General features: G+C 41.7%; 1 protein-coding gene across 1 annotated transcript in view; it reads right to left on the reverse strand.

Moving 5' to 3' along the window:
* LOC135205748 (ankyrin repeat domain-containing protein 17-like) overlaps window positions 1-13,457 on the reverse strand; it is a 136,399-nt gene that overhangs the window by 78,150 nt on the left and 44,792 nt on the right. The window contains 3 exon segments of the mRNA XM_064236864.1: window positions 485-671; window positions 3,323-3,547; window positions 5,349-5,447. Of these exon segments, the coding sequence (XP_064092934.1) occupies window positions 485-671; window positions 3,323-3,547; window positions 5,349-5,447 (511 nt within the window).

Here is a 13,457-nt window from a genome sequence, read left to right on the forward strand (position 1 = left end):
TTTTACTCTTTTTAACTTAACTAGAAGATGGGATAGATAAAGAGATGGAGGAAAAGGGGTTAGCCTAACTAAAAAATGGGATAGATAAACAAGAGGAAAAGAGGTTAGCCTATTGTAATTTGGTTTCAAAAATTGAACTCGCATGTTACATGAGAAACATGATCAAATTATTGTTTTACGGTGAAAATTTGTTACACGAGTATATATGGTATATTATATGCATTTATTATAAAATAAACAAATAAAGACCTGTTTGCAAAAGATACCAAAAACTACCATAATCAATGATGAAAAAATCAAAAGCTGCTTTTGCCACATTCACTAGTTATGCAACTGTCACTATTATGGATGACTTACATGCATTGGTTATGGACAGTGCCATCATTATGCACTCAAAATATATCAACCTGATTATATTTTTGCATAAAGAGAAACAGTTGCCTGCCCTAAGTCATGCTTCATGAAGAAAACCACCCTTACTTACTGTGAGCTAAAAGTAATGTCACCATTTCCTCATGTCCTTCCCTAGCAGCTTCCATGAGGGGGGTGTAACCCTCATCATTTACTTCCTCTATATTTGCGCCACGTTCCAGCAACAGTGCAAGATCGGTGTGGCCACCACAGGCAGCTAGGGTTAGTGGTGACTCAAAGCTATCCGCTGGCATGTTTACCTGGAAAAGAAAATCATTTTACTCAGCAATGAAATATAACTATGTCAATTTAAATGCAACTCCCATGTAAGACTATATTGGAATCCAAATTCAATATTTATGTAATAAACAACTAACTTGATATGAAAATTTCAGTGACAAAATCAGAAAAATTCCATCTTTCCTTATGTGAGCAATGAATACACATACCACTGCAAAAGTTGAACTGTAATGATATTCACAGTAAATAACCAGACAATATTACCAGGTTATCAGAAACCAACTTCTGTCAAGTCTAACTCTGTAATATAAGAGCTTTAACCATTCATACATGGATACCCTCATTTGAGTAGCACTAACAGGTTTTGGGTGGTGGACGGATTCACTCATGGCGAGCACCAATATTGTACGCCACTGATTTGGGGGACTAATAAGAATATCTATGCATGATCTTGTCACCGTAGTTGCAGCTTTGACTGCTTATCGGTTTCTTCATATTATTTGTAAAGGGCAAATCTAATTTGTTTGGCAAGGGACTTATTTTTCACTTTATAATTCTGAAGGGCTTCTGTAGTACTTCATTTCTAAAAATTACCAATTTCTGTGATGACATATCTTTAACATGCTGTGAAAACAAAGCATTGATAGGCGAGGAAAACTGATGTTTTATTGAGTGATTTGGTTGCAAATCACGTGTTTGATAAAGATTTGGACCCACCACAGTGCAATAATAAAAATATTTACTATGCACATTTAATACTGATGCAAACACCCTAATGCTAAGGTCACACATTCACGTATCAACACGCATCCCCACGCATGAGCGGAAATTGGTAGTTGGCAACAGCTTACGTAAGTAAACCATAAATGTAACATAAAACATACGTAAAATCGTAGGCGTACGGTGACGGGTTATCTGGGCTCTAAGCTCCGCCCACTAGGGCGCCGTAGCCCACTCCAGTTTTGAAATGTTCAAAACAAGTTGTGGGTGGTCACGCCAAATGTCACCTGACGTAGCTCCAGGCATTGCACATGGGACCCACAGTGACTACTGCAGGGTAGGCGCTAGGGTCACCTGCATTGCTTGCCGTCGTTATTTTCTTTCTGCCACGAAGCACGTGGGCCTCCTAATTGCGCTGTAGCCTACGGGGAAACCATTTCGCACATTTACAACCCTGTATGACATGGCACGCTGTAGCATGGTATAAAAGGACAGGTCGGCGCCCTCAGGTCCACCTAAAGAATCTTTTCAGATCACCTACGGGCCGAACAAGGGAAAGGCCCGTGCCAACAAGAAGTGTTGGCTCAATACAACAACAACAAAAACAACAACCCTCAGGTCAGCTGTTGTTTCCATCTCCCGAGACCAGCAGTTTCCTCCAAGTACTCTGCACAACGCCCTTCAAAATGCCGAACCTCCTAAAACGACCAAGGAAGGGACCATCAACGTCACATCTTCTTGCAGGACCTTCTTTTGGCCTGGAGAAGACTCCTACAGCCACTCCCGTGGACACTCAGGTTGAGGAAATGCCATCTTTCACCTAGAGGAGTCTGAGTTGGACGAGATACAGTGTGATGACAGTGACACGGAAGACGACTGACGGACAGGGAGAAGTGGATATTGAACATATTCTACTTCCTCAACCCCCCAAAATTGTCCGTCAGAAGAAGCCAATAAAATGTTTAGGGAACCCGTGCCAGTGGTATGTATCATTACTAATGTCTGACTTAATTTTTTTTTATTTGTTGCAAATATACAATATTTTACAGTACATGCAGAATTCTACCAAAGTGAATTTACAACCTGGATTTTCAGAATGCAATATTTTTACATTCTCTCATACATGTTCCATCACTTTACAGTCTGCTCTGTTTACAGGCCAGCCATTCTGTACCCCAAAAGCACCACAACGGTGGGTGTGGTAACGACGTGAAGTTGATGTAAATAGAACATTACACTATCAGGGTAAGTTTCAGGTAGACGTCTGACCTTGATTTCTTTGCACGTACATTTGTGGCGCAATTTACGGTGGTGGCTTTACGTCCGTTAGCCCCTGTCCTGTTTACCAGCTGTTCAAGGTCATTTCACCAGGATGATGCCCACGATCCACATACGTGGGCATACGCCGTCGTGATACGTGAATGTGACACCCCAGCATAACTAACTCTTTAACCACCTACAGCAATAGTTTCTTTATTTCTAGATTTAAAGATTGCTTTGATTTAAAATCCTCAAAACTATAAACATGGAAAACTAAATACATTGTACAACATAAGTTAATAACAAGAAATATAAAGTTTCTAGTTCTCATTCGAATTCCATGTAAGTGATGGTACAAACAAAAATAGTATAAAATATGCTTCTAAGTTTAAAGCTGAAATTTTTATATTTGATATGCTCAGCATAGAGAAAATTAAAGTTTTGCATCTTAGGATATACTGAACATATTTACATTTTTCAACCATATTTCATGGGCTGACTGTATTAATTCACAGCAACTCCAGAACTGTAGTCTTCCTTGCAAACTTAACTAATTTGCTTAGTCAACATACTGCATAAAAACAGCCATCTTATTTTATCTTCATTTCTGACTTCTTAAACCAGAGTCCATTTTGAAAAAAAAAAAAACATTCGGGAAAACTTTTTGATTTTAAATATGAAAATAAAATACCTGGGCGCCAGAGTCTAACAAAAGGCGGGCAACCTCGACATGACCATCCATGCTGGCTTCCATCAGGGCAGTGTGCATCTCATCCGTCTTATGCTCTTGATCTGCCCCAGCATCCAGTAAAAACTTGACCATTTCGAGGTGACCCTTATAGCACGCTAAGGTTAAGGCCGATTCTTTAAATTCGTTACTATGGGTGTTGATTCCTGCACCTTGCTCCAACAAGATCTGAAAGACAAATTATCCATTTCAATTCTTTAAGGGAAAAAATGAAAATCCTAATTTAATTTCTGTATAAACTATCCATAATTGTTACAAGTAATCTGATATATGATTGGTATGCCTTCTGTTTTATAAAACAGTAATGGTAATACCATCTTCAGATATCAATATTGTTTCAAGCATTTTTCTATACAAACCCATCAATCACATACACAGCCCAACATTCACAGTCTCTGAAAATCCTGAAAAAATTGCAAACTTTTATCCCACAGACTGAAGAACACAAGCCCTCTGCACATGCACCAGCTGGAACCTTTGGTATCTTTCGTTCACCAGCCTCGCTTTTTCTCATCTGGAAAAGACTGCAAGGTTTTAAGTGGTGCTAAGTGAAGGGAGAACATTATAAATAGCATGGGTTTTTACTGCACTATTTTATAGTAAACAATCTTTTTTTTTCTCATCCCCCATGCAGTTTGATAGCTCAAACTGCAATTTATAAAGGATGCCAAAGCAGTAGAATGGTCCACCATGCAAGACTGCTTATGTGATATGCACTGCATTAATCCAGTTGCAAGTTCCATCTCTAAAGTAAAAACAGGAATTACAACTTTCCCATGAAACACTTTCAAACTATAAGGTGTTTTTCAAGCTATGATTGTCCTAATGCAAAAACTCTCACCTTTACTGGTTTGCTAGCCATCATGTTATTGTAGCATTCAAGATAGCTAGAAACTTAATTCTAAGGTAGGATGGTAGAAAGAAAATCTACCAAGTTGTTTCTTGAGCCTCTAGTGGTCCTAAGATTTTCACTGGACACAGATCTTCACTGCTGGTGATAGAAAAGGTCCAAACCAGCACTCCAATCCAGACTGTGGTGGATTAACATGCTACAAAGAGAAACTATTTTTTTTAATAACAAAGATAACCTTTTCTCCATAAGGTTAAAGATGGAAAAAAAGTTTGCTTTAATTCTAGCTACAAAGTTGGCTCACTCTTCCTGATAAAAGTTATTTGATGTTCTGTGTGCCATTTTGACTGCAGCTGCTGTAATATATGAAGAGTGTCTGGTCTCTTTCCATGAGTAATTTTGATGGGACCCCAGTCCAAGTAATAAAAGACAGGAAGACATATCCATAGCCATCCCTAGAGTGCAGCATCACAATGAACTTCCAAGCAGCAGGATCCAGTTGCCAAAGGTAGTTCATTTAAAGTGTGTTATTTAAACGTACAGTATTGTAAAAAGGTCCACCACAGGAGTAGCCTAAAAATCCCACACCACCTACAATTTTCACAATCAGTGACCACTCTGCTCAGGCCAAATACAAGATTCTCTTTTTGGGACTTCGCTCAGCAAAATGTTGACAAGTCATATTCATGCCATAAAAAATTTCCATGGCCAGACAGACAGCACAGATCTTTGGAATGGATGGCACTGTGTCCAAAAGTAGTCAATTTGTCATCAATCCCACTATTTGTTCGATAAGTATCCAAAATACTGAGGCCAAGGAACTGCACTGGAAAAATAGCTACCTGTTAAGGTGCATCACTCAGGAGTAAAAAGTCTTGGGAAAGATGCTCAGCTGTTAACAGCATCAGGAATTCAAAAGCAGAGCAAGTTCAAGGAGACACATGTGCAGAGGACTATCACTTGCCACGTCTGTCAAACTAAAGACCTTGTTATGTCTAGAAACAATAAATGTAAGCTGTTTCAGTGATAGGTTAGTGATGAAGCCACTCAATACATAAGAATAAACTGTAAACTATAAATGTAGTTCATCAATATTCAAGGGTCACATGAAAACATTACCTTGGCAACCTCTACATGACCGGCAGAAGCAGCTTCCATCAGTGGTGTGTGGCCATTTTCATTATGTTCTTCCACATTTGCTCCGTGCTGCAGCAGAACCTGAAGAAAGCAAGCATAACAAATGAAACACATGAAGACAAACTTTCAAATCCGATTAGAAATGACAATTACCATGAAATACTCATTTAAGAAAATTACTTCGTATGAACAATTATTTGGGATGTTTCATATAAACTATTATTTCATCTTCTTGATATTTAATACATATGAAGAGGAAGCCTATTAGACCAAACTAAGCACAGTATAAAAGTTGGTGACCAAGGTACACTTCCTTGTTATAAAATCAATGCTTTCATATCAATCTCAAGAATGAATATGAAAATCAAAATTATTCAAGTAGGCATCAATGTAAACTTGATATAACAACTGAAGTTTTTATGATAAACAAAGTTTAATGTATACTTTACCTGGCAGGTATATATAGAGCTATATTCTCTGTTCCACCTGGCAGAAATTTTTCAAAACTCGCGGCAAACGCTAGTAACCTATTAGTAGTTCAGGCAACCACCACCCCGTTACCGTGGCGCTAGCGCTAGGAACCGTTCCCAATTGGGCCAGATTTTCTCTGAACCCTGTCTCCTGAGGGGAGGTCGGGTGGGAATTAAATTATATATACCTGCCAGGTAAGTATACATTAAAACTTTGGTTTTATCATAAAAACTTCATTTTAATGTATGACACTTACCTGGCAGGTATATATATAGCTGATTGACACATTTGGAGGTGGGTCAAAGACAGCAACATTCTTAGAGTATAAAAATATTATTAAAATATTATTAAAACTCTAGGTTCCTTACCTGCTAAGGTAGCTGACTTCATAGGTCCTGCCTCTAAGCCTGCTTAAACCTTAGTAGCTCTCAACAAGGAAGTGTCCTGTATGTTGAAGAAGCTAAGACTGGAACTGACAACTGGACGTGACCAATGTGTTGACAGATCCGTACAGCCCTCTTATGCCACGTCATTCAAGCTAGTAATAGATCATTTACCTGAACTACACACACACCATCACCGGATAATACTAACAAGACTGAGAAAGTACCGCACACTTTTCTCAGACGACCAATAAACACAAACACCATCACCTATTAAAATCAACTAGCTTAAAAGAAGGTTATGGGGTAGTAACTCCTTTGCCCAATACTGTACCCGAAGACACGTATGGACCTAGCGTCTGACAATTATCAAAGGATGTCTGAACATCCCTAAGATAATGAGACGCAAATATTGAATTAGTTCTCCAATATGTGGATTCAATAATTTCCTTGAGGGCTAAATTCTTTTTAAAAGCTAATGAAGTCGCCACTGCCCTGACTTCATGAGCCTTCACTTTCAAAATACCAAAGCTCTGCTCTTCACACAACATATGAGCCTCTTTAATTAACTCTCTCATGAAGAAGGCTAGCGCGTTCTTCGTCATGGGTCTAGTGGGGTCTTTAACTGAACACCACAGAGCATCAGACTTCCCTCTGATAACTCTTGTTCTTTCTATATACCATCGCAATGCTCTCACTGGGCAGAGAACTCTTTCTTGCTCTTGACCCACCAATTCAGCTAGACCCAAAACTTCAAAGGATCTTGGCCAAGGATTAGCTGGATTCTCATTCTTGGCCAAGAAACCTTCTTGGAATGAACACACTGCATGCCATGTCTCCATCCCACCTTCTTCGATATGGCCTGAAGCTCACTAACTCTTTTAGCAGTTGCCAATGCTACTAAAAAGATAGTCTTCTTAGCAAGATCTCTCAGAGAGGATTCCTCTAACGGCTCGATTTGCTAGAAGTTAAATACTTCAAGACCACATCAAGGTTCCACGCAGGAGGCCTGCATTCTGATTGTTTCTTCGTACCAAACGACCTAATCAGATCTCTAAGGTCTAAGTTATTCGAGATGTCTAGATCCCTGTGTCTAAACACTGAGGTTAGCATACTCTTATAACCTTTTATTGTCGAAACTGATAAGCGTAAATCCTTCCTCAAGTATAGAAGGAAATCTGCGATTTGGGTCACAGAGGTACTGGATGAAGACACTTTCCTGTTCTTACACCACTTCCGGAAATTGTCCCACTTCGACTGATACACTGTGATAGTGGAGTTCTTCTGGCTCTAGCCACTGCACTGGCCACCTCTCTAGAATATCCCTCGCTCTGACCAGACGTTCGATAGTCTGAACGCAGTCAGACCCAGAGCGAGGGTATTCTTGTGAAACCTGGTCGAAGTGGGGTTGTCTGAGTAAATCTACTCTTAGAGGAAGAGTCCTTGGCGTCTACTGTCGCCAGTTCCAGTGACCTCTGTTTTGAACCAACTTTGGGCCGGCCAAACGGGGCTATTAAGTCATCCTCGTTCCTTTGCTCTCCCTGAACTTCTTCATCACTTTCCCCAGCACCTTGAACGGAGGAAAAGCGTACAGATCTAAGTTTGACCATCCATCAGGAATGCATCGACCGCCACTGCTTCCTGGTCTGGAACCGGAGAGCAATATGTTGGTAACCTTTTTGTTCTGTCTGTCGCAAACAGATCCACTACCGGACGGCCCCACAACTTCCACAGGCTCTGGCAAACCTCCATGTGCAACGTCCACTCCGTCGAGAGAAGTTGCTCTCTTCTGCTCAACAGGTCCGCACCCACGTTCTTCTCTCCTTGTATAAACCTGGTGAGTATCACGACCTTTTCCTCTTCCGCCCAAAGCAGAATTTCTTTTGCCAGATCGTAAAGGGGAAAAGAATGAGTTCCCCCTTGTTTCCGGATGTATGCCAGAGCCGTGGTGTTGTCCGAGTTGACCTGCACTGTCTTGTTTCGAATCAACTCTCTGAATGCTTCAAAGCCAAGAAAATTGCCATCAGTTTCCTTCCTGTTTATGTGCCACTTCGTTTCGACCTTGCTCCAAAGTCCCGACACCTCTTGAGGGCCTAATGTCGCTCCCCAACCCGCGTCCGACGCGTCTGAAAACAACACGAGGTCTGGGTTCTTCTGCTGAAGCGACATCCCTCTTGCTAACCTGCCTGGAGTTAGCCACCACTTTAATTCCTCCTTTACTTCGGCCGGAATTAGAAACTGGAAGGAATCCGGTTGCAATTTTCTTGGCCATGAATCCTTCAGGAAAAACTGAAGGGGTCTCATGTGCAGTCTTCCTAAAGAAATGAACCTCTCTAGCGAAGAGTGTGTGCCCAGTAGACTCATCCACTCTCTTGCAGAGCATCGGTCTTTCTTTAGAAAGTCCTGCACCTTCCGAATGCACTTTGGGCGATTGCCTCTCGGGGGACGGAAAAGCCCGAAAAGTCACTGCCGATATCTGTATCCCCAAATAAACTATCTGTTGTTGGGGCTCCAATTGAGACTTTCCCATATTCACTACTAGACCTAGTTCTTTTGCCAAGTCCAATGTTTGACTCAAGTCCTCCAGACATTGACTTCTTGATTGGGATCTTATCAACCAGTCGTCCAGATAAAAACACTCTGATCCCTCTTAAATGTAACCATCTCGCCACATTGGACATCATCCTCGTGAACACTTGAGGTGCTGTGCAAAGGCCGAAGCATAGGGCCTTGAACTGAAAGACCCTGTCCTGAATCACAAACCTTAGATACTTCCTGCTTCCTGGATGAATCGGAATATGAAAGTATGCGTCTTGTAAGTCCAGAGTCGCCATCCAGTCCCCTGGACGTACCGCTGCCAGTACTGAATCGTTCGTCTCCATAGTGAACTTGGTCTTTTCTACGAAAAGATTCAGTTGACTTACGTCCAGCACTGGCCTCCAACCTCCCGAGGACTTCGCAACCAGGAACAGACGGTTGTAAAATCCCGTAGATTTCGTGATCCGAACAGGTTCTATGGCTCCTTTCTCTAGCATGGAAGCTACTTGCTCCCACAGAGCCGCTTTCTTCTCTAAATCGTTGTAATTTGCCCCGAGGGCTCTCGGAGATGTTGCGAGAGGAGGTCTTTTCAAGAAAGGAATCTTGTACCCTTCCCGAGCTACATTGACAGCCCAGGGATCTGCCTTCATATCCTGCCAAACTTCCCAAAAACCTTGAAGTCTGGCTCCCACTGTCGTCTGGAGGACTGAGTTCTCATTCTTTAGAGGGTGTCTTGGCTCCTTTTCGCGGGTACTCTCTTACCCCTAAAGGCGGGTCGAGCGAATGTTCTTCCTCGAAAGGGCTGTTGCGACGGCCTAGTATCCTTTGGAGTCTTCTTCACCAACTTGGTTGGTAAGAACTTTTTAACTGAAGAAGAAAGAAGATCTTGAGTGGCTTTCTGCGAAAGGGAGAGAGCTATATCCCTAATCACCTCTGAAGGAAACGGCTGTTTCGAAAAAGGAGAGAACAGTAACTCCGATTTCTGAGAGTTAGAAACTCCTTTTGAAGCGAACGAACACAACAGTGATCTCTTCTTAAGTACTCCTGCTGTAAATAACGAAGCCAGTTCATTCGTTCCGTCTCTCAGAGCCTTATCCATGCAGGACATAATGCTCTTAGCTGTTTCTAAGTCCTGTGAATCCTCTTCTTCTAGGGAGTTCGCTAGAGCTCCCAAGGACCAATCCAAGAAATTGAAGACTTCGAAAGTCCTAAAAATCCCTTTAAACAGATGGTCAAATTCTGAAGAAGTCCACCAGACCTTGGCAGACTGTAACGCCTGTCTGCGTGAGCTGTCTACTATACTGGAGAAGTCCCCCTGGGAGGAGGCAGGTACTCCCAGGCCTAGACTTTCTCCAGTAGCGTACCATACTCTGATTTAGAAGCCAACTTAGCTGGAGGAAAAACAAAAGAGTATTTTCCCGCTTCTTTCTTCTCCTTCATCCAGTCATTCACCCGTTGAAGGGCCTTCTTTGCCGAAATCGACATTGTCATTTTAAGGAAAGAGGACTTCTTTGGAGTCCTAGTCTTGGAAAACTGTGATAAGGGGGATAACGGAGCTGTCGGTTTAAATTCCCCCTCAAAAACAGCCATAAGACGTGAAGTCAGAACCTTATAATCTGAAGAAGGTTCCGTATTCTTTTCTTCAATTACTTCCAATTCTTCTTCTGCTGAAGAAATGTCTTGTAAATCCTCGTCGTATTGACGCTTCGTTGAAGGAATAGAGTCCTGCCGCCTGCGTCCTGCGGCTACCGAGGCGTCGGCGTCCTGCCGCCTCTCGATGTCCTGCCGCCTGCGTCCTGCGTCCACCATGTTCCCGCGTCCTGACGTTTGCGTCCTGCTTCTTCCGAAACTATTTCCCTCCTAGCGCCAGTGCGCCCTGCGTCCTCGGCGAACGCGTCCTTGTCTGCCCTTTTAGAAGACTTAATGGGAAGAAAATCGTCCTTACGCCTCGAAGATGCTTGTTCAGGAGCATCCCAAGACTTCACCAGCACTGCCAACTTGGACTGCATTTCCCGTAAGAAATGCTTCGTACCATCCTCCCTGAATGGTAGACGACGAAGGATGAGGATTACGAGCTGGGACTGCGACCTAACGGAGAGCGATCTTGTACTCTACACGACGGAGAAATACGAGGGGAGGATACATGAGAAGATGGAGGCGATTCTCCCATGGAAATACCATGCCGAGACGGACGTATATCACCAGTGCGTCCTGCGTCCTCTCTAGTACGAAAAATCCTTTCCTCTTGATCGGCACTGCGTCCCCGTCTTCCGAGGATGACAACACCTCAGGACTACTCAAGCCTCACTATCTTGCACCTGTCTCTCGAGAGCAGTTGATGTCCTAAACGTCCTCTTGAGTGGGCGAGACACCACTGCATACCGACGTTCTCGCTCGGAAGTCGAACCTTCCGAGGACGCACACTTCCCAGTACGCCTTTTCTGCGGCGAACTGTAACAGCCTGGGAACTTGCAACAGGACTGTTCGAAGGGACGCCTGACCGTGACAAAACCTCTCTCGCCTCCCTTCGACTGTCGACATGGCCTTCTCCCTTGGGTCTGGGAGCTTGACAGAGGTCTAGGTCTAGGAGCACGAGAGAGACGATCAGACGCCCCCTCCACTACACTTTCACTGACATCAAAAGCACTAACTCTATCTGTAAGTCGCTGTATCTGGTCGCCCATGGACGCAAGGGCAGCGAACACTTTCACAATATTTGTATCGTTCGCCTCCTCCGATACAGCAGCGGGCGCAGGAGATACCTGGGGAGAAGGAACTACCATTCTACGTTAGAAGGAGCTGGAGAGGAATACATTCACTCCTTGTTTTACTAGAAGAATTCGACTTCTCACTACGAGAACAGATCTCCTTACACGATCTTTCTCAAGCCTCTCAACATATTTCATAAAGACCTTCCATTCCTTCTCTGATAAATTCTCACATTCAATGCATCTGTTATCCCAAGTACACACATTCTCCTACACTTCTTACAAACGGTATGAGGGTCGACCGAAGCTTTCGGCAATCTTACCTTACACCCTCCCCCTCTGGACACACACTCTAAACATACTTCCAGTATCAGACATCTTTAAAGAACAATCCAAAGCGAATGCCAAGCTAACGTTTCCGAGTACAATACCAAAAATCCAAGATCAGTCACCAACGAGAATGAAAATTCTAGCAGGGAACCACCAACAATGTTGCCGGTTCGGCTGGCAGAGAAAATCTGGCCCAATGGGACGGTTCCTAGCGCTAGCGCCACGGTAACGGGGTGGTGGTTGCCTGAACTACTAATAGGTTACTAGCGTTTGCCGCGAGTTTTGAAAATTTCTGCCAGGTGGAACAGAGAATATAGCTATATATATACCTGCCAGGTAAGTGTCATACATTAAACTATTATTTCATCTTCTTGATATTTAATAAATATGAAGAGGAAGCCTATTAGACCAAACTAAGCACAGTATAAAAGTTGGTGACCAAGGGACACTTCCTTGTTATAAAATCAATGCTTTCATATCAATCTCAAGAATGAATATGAAAATCAAAATGATTCAGTAGGCATCAATGTAAACTTGATATAACAACTGAAAGTATGATAAATTCAGCAAATGATTATCATCTATTATTTAGTTTAAGGCACGCACCTAATACACTTAAGCCTAAAAAAATTAAGTTATTAATATTTTTGGACAATTTAATGGTCAATGGTCAAACAAACATATCCTACAGTATAAAAAAATATACATATTTATGTATATGTATATGTGTATATGTATAAGATGTATATGTGTATATGTAAGTATATGTATATTATATATATATATATATATATATAATATATATATATATATATATATATATATATATACAGTATAATATATATATATATATATATATATACATATAATATATATATATATATATATATATATATATATATATATATAATATATATATATATCTAATAAAAGGAGCCCATAAAAACACCACAATGTAGGGAGAAAAGTACTATATTTCAGAGACTGCTGTCTCTCTTCAGGTATATGAATGAGAAAAGTTTACAGAAAAGGTGGTATTTATACCAAGAGATTCGTCCACAAGTAAGCCAATTTAGGTCACCCCCGCTGATAATCTTCCTTTAATCTTCTTAAGCGTTGGTTGAATGAACACTGCGTCGACGATGTCGGATGTCCAATTCCCTTTTGAGATGTTCATTACCTGCTTCTCTTTTATTAAGGCCGATTCCATCATTTGACTCTTGTACCGGCAGTTGCTGCTATAAATTACACGTGACATATTCCAGTTTATTCTATGGTTATGTTCATTTATATGATTGAAAATAGCCGAGTTCTGTTGTCCATACCTAACTGACCGTTTGTGTTGTATTAATCTCTGGGGAAGTGATTTACCTGTAAATCCGATGTAAGATTGGTCACAGTCCTGGCATGGGATCTCATATACCCCAGAGTCTTTGGGCGATGTCTTTTGTTGGACGTTAATCAGGGATTTGGCTAAGGTATTTGGGTAGGTAAATGCAAAAGGGTTGGATTTCCCAAGGGTGTGAGTTACTCTCTTAATCGTCTCCAGGTGGGGAATTTTTATTTTATTGTTGGGTGTGTCTCTGGTCTTGTCTTTAGGGGGTCGGTAGAAAATTACGTTTGCTTTTTGAATTGCTTTCTCAATTATATGGTCAGGATAC

This window comes from Macrobrachium nipponense, chromosome 24, assembly GCF_015104395.2.
Source record: "Macrobrachium nipponense isolate FS-2020 chromosome 24, ASM1510439v2, whole genome shotgun sequence".
In the NCBI taxonomy this organism is placed as follows: Eukaryota; Metazoa; Arthropoda; class Malacostraca; order Decapoda; family Palaemonidae; genus Macrobrachium; species Macrobrachium nipponense.